The sequence below is a fragment of the Dipodomys ordii genome, unplaced genomic scaffold, assembly GCF_000151885.1.
Source record: "Dipodomys ordii isolate 6190 unplaced genomic scaffold, Dord_2.0 Scaffold119, whole genome shotgun sequence".
NCBI lineage: Eukaryota > Metazoa > Chordata > Mammalia > Rodentia > Heteromyidae > Dipodomys > Dipodomys ordii.
The window spans coordinates 5511557-5521106 of NW_012267335.1; the positions used below are offsets into that span (position 1 = coordinate 5511557).

Here is a 9550-nt window from a genome sequence, read left to right on the forward strand (position 1 = left end):
AAAAAAAAAAAAAATTAATTCATCAGTTAAAGTTTTTCCTTAAAAGCAGTTTGGTTACTGCTGAGCACTTCAAGAATGAGATTGAGTTTTCGCTCTGAATGTACCACACACACAGAAAAAGCCAGAAGTGGCGCTTTGTCTCAAGTGGTAAAATGCTAGCCTTGAGCAAAAGATGCTCAGGGGCAGTGCCCAGGCGTTGAGTGGGTTGGTACTGTTTAGTGTCTTTCTCTTTGAGTTTCCAGGACTATTGCATTCCTAACTTTAGCTTTTAATTTGCAGCTTATCACACAACATCAAGAAGATGAGTTAGAGTATAAAAGGAGAAATGGATTAGAATAAACTGGAAATGCTAATATAGTAAGTATTCAATTTTATAGTGTGAATAGATTGTACAAGTTAAGTTGACATCTTTCAAATGCAGTACTTTGGTTAGTTGATTTTTGTTTTTTAATTTGAAACATCTTTAACACATTAACAAGTTTTGTGTGTGTGTATGCCAATCTTGGGGCTTAGCCAGTATTGGGGTTTGAACTCAGGGCTTGGGAACTATCCCTGAGCTTTCTGGCTCAAAGTTGGCTCTGTACCACTTAAGCTTTTTGTGTTTAATTGGAGATGAGATTCCCATGGATTTTCCTGCCTGGCTTTGAACTGTAGTCCTCAGATTTTAGCCTCTTGAGTAGCTAGGATTACAGGTGTGAGCCACCAGCACCTGGCAAAAATGTTTGAAGTTTTCCATTGTCTTTTTTTTTTTTCCTTAATGTATATACACCTATACTCGGCCTCACTAAGAGCCTCAAACTCTAGTTTTTTGTTTACGACTAATGACCTACCACTTGAGCCAGTTGTCTGCTGCCAGCTTTTTGCTAGCTAACTAGAGATAAGAGTTGTAAGGATTTTTCTGCCCAGGCTGGCTTTGAACCATGATCCTCAGATCTCAGAAACACTGATATCCAGCTATTAATCCTATCAAGTGAAAATGCCTCTTAAAAAAAATCTCAACTGTGCTAGGTGCCAGTGTCATGAGCCTGTAATCCTAGATACTTAAGAGGCTGAGATCTGAGGATCATGGTTTGAAGTCAGGCTGGGAAGAAAAGTCCCGAAGAGACTCATCTCCAATTAACCACATGAAAACCAAAAGTGTAGCTGTGGCTCAGAATGGTAGGACACTAGCCTTGAGCAAAAAGAGCTCAGGGACAGTGCTTAGGCCCTGAGTTCAAGCCCCATGATCGACAAAAACAAAACAACAAAATTCAACTTTCAGGTGGGAGATGTGGCTCAACTAATAGAAAACTTGCTAGCAAGATGAGGTACTGAGTTCAGACCTTATTATTGTCAATAATAATAAAGTCAGCTTCCATGGATTAGATTAGTAAAATAAAGAGCTTATTTCTGCTGGATAGAAAGCATAGTAATCACAAAACACTTTTTTTTCTCCACACTTAACTCTCAAGCTCAGTAGTTGTGGGTTAGTTATACAAACCTGTTACCTTTTTTGGCTAATGACACCTTGCCCATTTTAGTGCTATAGTGATCCAATAGAGATAAAAATGAAATTGGCATTTAAATCAAGACCAGATGGCTTTTGGAACTCTTTGACAGTTCAGACAAAATATATTTGTTTAACCTTAAAATGAAGTATTGGTACTATTTTTAGGCTTATTTTGTATACTTTGAAAGTAGTGTAATTTGCTATTTCTGGTTAATTCTGTAGTTTAACTTTTTCTTTCTTCGTTGTAGGTATGTTCCACATGACTATGGAAGTCCTTCTGAATTCCCATCTACTGAGTTGTGTGAGAGAAGAAGTTATATATGAATATGTATCAAGTCAGCATTTGTGTTTGCATCATTAAATGAAAGAAATAAAAATGCTTGTTTATTACCTCAAATAATGCACGTGGTGACAACTTGTAAACATTCCAATTCTAAGGTACATTACTAGAAGTATTTAATATGGAAGACATCTAATTTCAGGTTAATAGTATTTAAATACACACTGGTAAGAAAACTTGTACAAAAATGGATTCAGTAATCACTCCCGATTTACTATTTACAACTTTAATTTCTAATCAAAACACTTATCCTTTAATATATATATGAAGCAAGGAGGATTGAAAGTTTGAGACCTATCTAAAAAAAATAAATAAAGGGCTGGGTAAGTAGCTCAGTGTTAAGGTACTTAACTAGTGTGCATAAGGCCCTAGGTTCAGTCTCTAGTGCCATAATGGGGTGAGGGGAAAAGAAAAGGAAGGAAGAGGGTTAATACATAGTTGAGAGTAAGTTATGTCTTCTCTTCATGTTAAATAGAAGAATCCATTGTCTTGTAATTGTTATTGTATGTGTTTGGGGCATTGGCCAACACTCATTGTGGGAAAATCATGGCCCCATATCTTTGAACAACGCATAACCTAAGTTCAGTTACATTATTTCAGAATTAGTTAATGTAAATTCAATGAAAGGGCAGATATCGATGATGGTGACTATTACCTGGGTTCAGTTTGGATTCCTGGCTGTTGGAAAGGACCGTAGCAGTGACATAGACCCATTTCACACAAAAACCAGAGCAGAGGTGAAGAGTGATCTCCAGTCATCACTGTGGTAAGGGAATGGTCACCAGCAGAGGTGCTTAGTCCTCTCTAGGAACCAAGTTAGTTAGGTTGTCTGATGAGGGGTGAGGGTTACAGCAGGCTTGGAGGTTTCTGACAGGCCAGCATTGATGGGAGATTTCCTTGGGTTATCCAGGTGGGCCAAGTGTCATTGCAAGAGTCTTTGTAAGTGGAAAGGAACACAGGCACAAGTACCAGAGTAATAGAGTATGGGAAAGAATCAACATGCCATTGATGATTTGAAGGTCAAGGCCAAGAGCTAAAGAATCCCAGGAAAATAAATTGTGTCTTAAGAGTTTGTCTTTGTGGGCTGGGAAGTGGCTCAGTGGTAGAGTGCTTGCCTCGCATGCATGAGGCCCTGGGTTTGATTCCTCAGCACTACATAAGCAGAAAAAGCCTGAAGTGGCGCTGTAGCTCAAGTGGTAGAGCGCTCGCCTTAATCTGAAGAGCTGAGGGACAGCGCCCAAGCCCGGAGTTCAGGCCCCATAACCAGCAAAAAAAAAGTTGGTCTTTGTGGGGTAAAATCTGCTGACAATGATTTTACCGCAGCGAGACACATGTAGATCTACCAAGTTAATAAGTTTGCAGAGCCAAAAATGTGGCTCATGATTGTCACCCCAGCCACTTGGGAGGCAGCGATGGAAGGATTGCAATTCAAGGTCAGTTCACGTAGAAATTTAGGGAGACCGTATCAACAAGTTGGGTACAGTGGTTTACTTTTGTAATCTCAATTATACCAGCAGCATGAGCACAGTAGGGCCAGCCTGGACAAAAAGTGATTCCCTACCCAGATATGAAAGCAGAAAGGACTAGAGGTGTGGCCCAAATAGTAAGACACCTGCCTGGGTACATAGCAGCCCCGCTTTCAAAACCCCATGCTGTCGTGATTAATAAACAAGCACATAAGTAGATGTGCGTCGTTTTAGGCTACTGGGTTTGTTAGAGTAATAATGGGAAGCCGATAGTACAGAAACAGACCAAGAAACTAGATAACTCCAAATTAGGGACAATTAAGGACACATTATTCAATGAAACTTAAAAATTCATATCTCTACCAGAACAGAAAATTTTAAAACATCTTTAGAAATTATATATAAACATATCTAATTATATGTGTATATACATATATATGTGTATATAGTACATATTATATATATATATAATTTATAAGATATACTATATATTATAAGATCTAGTGTATATTGTTGTAATTTGTAACGCACTATAATTTGTAGTATGTATAATGTACCACATAGGGTTTTGAGAATATAGCCACTCTTACATGGACCTTTCTTCGATTATGCCTGTGTAACACTAGGGGGAGCCATTCCTGAAGACTAGGGCTGTCTAAAGAACTTTCTGTGATGAAGCAAATGCTCCCTGGTATCCAGTATAGTGGCCACCAATCCTACATACCTAATGAGCATTTGGAATATGATTTAACTAAATTTTTAGTGTGGTACTGAGCCTTGAACTCTGAGCACTGTCCCTGCGTTGTGCTCAAGGCTAGCCCTCTACCACTTGAGCCACAGCTCCAGTTCTGGCTCTCTTGTGGTTAATTGGAGATAATAATAAAGGAGAACCTTCATAAAGAGAAGGATACAAACAGTCACATCCAGTACCAGTACGGCTAAGTTGTTATCACATCAGGTACAGAAAATACTGACAAGATCAGCATCTTAGAGACAATTATAGAATTATTTCTTTTAGATTACTATGGAAATACACAAGCCTTAACTAAGTTTCTAGTATACAAAGTAGTTATAGGTTGAATATGATCCTCAAAAACAGGATTACAGGTGGCTCACACTTGTAATCCTAGCTACTCAGGAGGCTAAGATCTGAGGATCACGGTTCAAAGCCAACCTGGGCAGGAGATTCCGTGAGACTCTTCTCTCCAATAAACTACCAGAAAACCAGAAGTGGCACTGTAGCTCAAGTGGTAGAGCATTAGCCTTCAGCTGAAGAGTTTAGGGATAGCACCCAAGCCCAGAGTAAAAGCCCCACGACCAACAGAAAAAAAGAGACTACAGTCTGAGGGTTTTGCTTCAAAGCCAACTTGGGGAAAGATATCTGTGAGGCTATTCTCTCCAATAATGGCAAAAAGCCAGAACTGGAGGGTTGGCTTAAGTTATGAGTGGAAAAAGCCAAGCAAAAGGCTCTTTTGAGTTAAAACCCTAAAAGTTGAAAGCCTCTTTCTTGGTGCTTGTCCTGGGGCTTGTACTCAGGCCTGAGTGTTGAACCTGAACATTTTTGCTCAAGGCAAATACTCTGTCTCTTGAGCAACATCTCCGCATCCTGCTTTTGGTGGTTAATTGTAGATAGAGTCTCCTAGGCCAGGTTCCAGTGACTCACTCCTCTAATTCTAGCTACTTAAGAGGCTGAGATCTGAGGATTGCACTTCAAAGCCAGCCTGGGTAGGAAAGTCTGTGAGACTCTTATCTCCAATCACATCACAGAAAAAGCAGGAAGTGGTGCTGTGGTTCAAGTGGTACAGTGTTAGTCTTAAACAAAGGAGCTTAGGTATAATGCCCGGACACAGCATTCAAGCCTCAGAAACTACAAAAGAAAAAAAAGTCTGTCCATGCTGGCCTTGAACCATGATCCTCAAATCTCAGCCTCCTAAGTAGCTAGTATTACAGGTGTGGACCACTGTGCCCAGCTTTGAAGGCATGTTTGTAAGTGACCTTATTTGGAAGCAGAGTCATTGCAGGGCTGGGGTGTGGCTCATTAAAGGCTTGCCTACCATGGGTGAGGCCCTGGGTTGCATAACTAGCAGCCCCCAAAAAGGGAACTGGGTCATTGCAGATGTGGATTCATTATGACAACTTACTTTATACTGGAGAAAGGTGGACACATTCCAATGTGAGAGACACACAGCCAAGCATGGCAAATGTGCCTATTCGTGAGACTGAGACAGTAAAGTCACTGGAAGCCATTAATTTGAGGCCAGCCTGGATGGGGGAGGGAAGGAGGCAGAAGAGGGAGGAGAGGGGCACAGACACAGGGAGAAGAGAGCCATAGGAAGAGATTGGAGTGATGTGTTTCCAAGCAGCTAGAAGATGTAAGGAGGGCTGGGAAGGTGGCTCAGTGGTAGAGAGCTTGCCTTGCATGCCTGAGGCCCTGGGTTCCATTCCTCAGCACCACATAAGCAGAAAAAAAAAAGCCAGAAGTGGTGCTGTGGCTCAAGTGGTAGAGCGCTAGCCTTGAGCTGAAGAGCTGAGGGACAGTGCCCAGGCCCAGAGTTCAGGCCCCACACCGAAAAAAAAAAAAAAAAAAAAAAAAAAAGATGCATGGAAACTTCTCCCTAAGGAAAGGGTTGGGAGGCGGGGGGCGCTGAGTAGAGGAGCCAGTACTTCTGTTCTCTGAAAACAAGTCTGTTGTTATGATATCCTTAGGGAAGAGCACAGAAGTATTTCTTTTGTTACAGAAGAGAAAATGAATAGAGATACTACAGAGTGACATCTAAGAATAATGTAAGAAATTACTATCAACTATCATTTTTTTCTTTTTCTGTTTTTCCTGTTATTAGGGTTTGAATTCCAGGATTTGTGCTCTTCAGCCTTTTTGCTACTAACTGATATTCTACCACTTGATCCATACCTCTAGTCTAGCTTTTGGCTGGTTAATTGGAGATGGAATCTCTTGGACTTTTCTGCCCAAATTGGCTTGGAAGCTTGATCCTCCAGATTTCATCCTCCAGATTAACCAGGATTACAGATGTGACCTGCCAACACCCAGCTTCATTCACCATTTTTTAAATACCAGTTCTTGGGGGGATGGGGAAGGATTATGAATTCTAGGCCAGATGCATAGCAAGACACTTTCTTTCCTTTTCTTTTTTTTGGTCAGTCGTGGGGCTTGAACTCTGGGCCTGGGTGCTGTCCCTGTGCTCTTCAGCTCAAGGTGAGTGCTCTACTGCTTGAGCCACAGCCCACTTCCAGTTTTCTAGTGGTTTATTGGAGATAAGAGTCTCACGGACTTTCCTTCCAGGCTTTGAACCACACTCAAGTCTCAGCCTCCTGAGTAGCTAGGATTACAGGCGTGAGCCACTGGCACCGGCTGCAAGACACTTTCTTAAAAAACAACAACAGAAAATAACCTTTTCAGCCAGGTTCAAAGCCAGCTCAGGCAGGAAAGTCTGTGAGACTCTTACCTCAATTAGTAGTCACCAGAAAAGTGGGGAAGTAGGGCTGGACAGTTCAAGTAGTAGAGCACTAGCTCTGAGCCAAAGTTCAAGCCCCAAGACTGTCACCAAACAGAAAACAAAAAACCACCACCAACAACAACAAAAACCCTTCTCTCTCCAGGAGTTGGTGGCTCACGCCTATAATCCTAGCTTCTCAGGAGGCTGAGATTCAGGTTCAAAGCCAGTCTGGGCAGGAAAATCCGTGAGACTCTTCTCTCCAATAAACCACCAGAAAACTGGAAGTGGCGCTATGGCTCAAGCGTTAGAGTGCTCGCCTTGAGCTCAAGAGCATAGGGACAGCGCCCATGACCTACAAAAACAAAACAACAACAACAAAAAACTCTCCATTTTATGTAAATTATTTAAGGCAGGGTTGGGTTTTTTTTTGAGCCACAGCACCACTTCCAGCTCTTTCTGTGTATGTGGTGCTGAGGAATCAAACCCAGGGCCTCAGGCATTCAGGGCAAGCACTCTACCACCAAGCCACCTTCCCAGCCCAGGACAGGGTTCTTTTTAGGACTTTTTTATGGTTACCTATGCACTCCTAAATTGTTTTGCTTTCTGTCAATATTGATCTCTCAAAAGAAGAAAAAAATAGGCATTCTTGAATACATATATCTAGATAGATATATAGTAGATAGATAGATGTGTAAATCTAGATATATGTATTCAGGAGGCACTTTTTTATTTCCTATGCACTCCTAAATTGTTTTGCTTTCTGTCAATATTGACCTCTCAAAAGAAGAAAAAAATAGGCATTCTTGAATACATATATCTAGATAGATATATAGTAGATAGATATATGTGTAAATCTAGATATATGTATTCAGGAGGCTGTAGAAGCATTGCCAGTATGAGGCCAGCCCATGTTATACAATGAAATCTTGTCCCAAAGCAAAACAAACAAAACAAAACAAAACATATTGCAGCCTACGAACTGAGTACTAAGAAAAACTCAGCTGCTTTCAAGCTTCATGTGGAGTCTAGGAAATCACTACTTCTATCAAAATTGCTTTTAATTCCATAGCTCTTAAGCTGTGAAAGAATCGCCAAGATTGTCATGAGAGGATCTTACAACATGCTTTCAGAATTCATACCATCTTCATCAGCAAGCAGGTTAGATGAAGGTCATCTGAGGTAAGCAAGCTATCTCTGACCCCAGATTCTTGTTTTCCAGACAAGAAAAATGCCAAGGATGTGCTCAAGGGCAGCCTCATGAATAATGGGACCAGCCAGCTGCTAGGAAGCTAGCTGGAGCCTGAAAGAGTCCTCTTTAGTAAAGGCCAATGTCACACTACACTGGGGTTCCAGAAACAGCTGGGAATTCAGAATGCAAAACAGCTTTAGGGTCTGCTGCTTACAACAGGAGAAATAGCAATAAAAGGCATATATGCATTCATTCAAGTCCATTTACTTGCCTTTGATTATTTCCTGTCGATGACAAGCCAGTCAAGATTCATCCCCAAGTACACCAAGGCAAGAATGAGCTGCAGAAGTAAATAGATGTGGTCTGACTTGTCAGTCTGGCCTAGCTCCTAGCAGTTCAGTAACAGGTGCTGGTCAAATTTTGGTAAGTGTACCAATCTGTTTTCCTATTTCCAGGAATACCACCTTCTTGGCCAAGGGTCTGAGGAGCCCTGAAAGGGGCTTCCCTAGCTGTTCAATGATTTCCATAGACCTGCCAGTACTGTGACTTGAACTCAGAGCCTCTAGCTCACTTGGTTTTCTCGCTTAGGGCTGGAGCTCTACCACTTGAACCATGCCTCCAGTCCATCCAGCTTTTTGCGGGTTACTTGAGATGGAGTCTAGAGGATTTTTCTTCTCAAGCAGGCTATGAACACCAGGTCTCAGCCTCCTGAGCAGCTAGGATTCGAGGTGTGAGCCATGATGTCCAGCTACCTCTTCTTGTAATGCTTTTGTGGGGGGAAGATGGGGGGACAGGTGTAATGACTTTAACCACTAGGAATAATTTCCCTCTCTTCCCCGGCCTCAAGCGTTGTAAGCACATGCTCTACGGCCAGGCTACATCTTCGCTTCAGTGTCGGACGCACAGGAAGAATCTCACGTTAGGAAATGGTCCCTTCCATGTGACCACACAGGAAGCCCAGCACGCGGCGCCCTTTTACCCAGTCCTGGGCTTGACCTCAGCGCCCGGCGCTGACCCTGAACTTCTTTTTTTTTTTTGTTTGTTTTTTTGGGGGGGTCCGGTCGTGGGGCCTGAACTCTGGGCCTGGGTGCTGTCTGTCCCTCAGCTCTTCAGCTCAAGGCTAGCACTCTACCACTTGAGCCACAGCGCCACTTCCGGCTTTTTTTCTTTTTGCTTATGTGGTGCTGAGGAATCGAACCCAGGGCCTTGTGCTCAAGGCTGCCGCTTTTTTCTGTGCATGTGGTACTGCGGACTCGAACCCAGGGCTTCAAGCATGCAGATGAGCACTCTACCACTCGGCCCCTTCCCAGCCCGGGGTCCGCTGGTCATGTCCGGACAGCCTGCGCGTCCCGTCCGGGCTTCTTCCTCCGGCCCCTCCCCTCGTCTGGTCCGTACAGCGCCTTCCAGCTGGAGCGGGAGAGGTAAACTGAGTCCGGAGACCCCAGGCTGCGCTGGGGGGGGGTGCACCTCAAGATGCCGGACGGTATCCCTGAGATGCGTCCACCGGCTCGGGGGGCGGCGGGAGAGCGCCCCGGCGGGGGTGCGAGGTGCGAGGTGCGATGTGCGGGCTGGCTGAGGCCGGCGATCCGCATGTCCGGGCGCAGGGCAGCG

At 43.2% G+C, this 9550-nt stretch overlaps 2 protein-coding genes across 2 annotated transcripts in view; both read left to right on the forward strand.

The window, feature by feature from the left end:
- The window catches only part of Ndufc1 (NADH dehydrogenase (ubiquinone) 1, subcomplex unknown, 1, 6kDa), a 4144-nt gene extending 2349 nt beyond the window's left edge, over positions 1-1795 (forward strand). The window contains exons 3-4 of the mRNA XM_013029522.1: positions 280-357; positions 1738-1795. Of these exons, the coding sequence (XP_012884976.1) occupies positions 280-339 (60 nt within the window). The 3' untranslated portion in view covers positions 340-357; positions 1738-1795. The remainder of the gene's footprint in view (positions 1-279; positions 358-1737) is intronic.
- A 7471-nt stretch (positions 1796-9266) lies between these two features.
- The window catches only part of Mgarp (mitochondria-localized glutamic acid-rich protein), a 15169-nt gene continuing 14885 nt past the window's right edge, over positions 9267-9550 (forward strand). The window contains exon 1 of the mRNA XM_013029508.1: positions 9267-9360. Coding sequence (XP_012884962.1) covers positions 9267-9360 — 94 coding nt within the window. The remainder of the gene's footprint in view (positions 9361-9550) is intronic.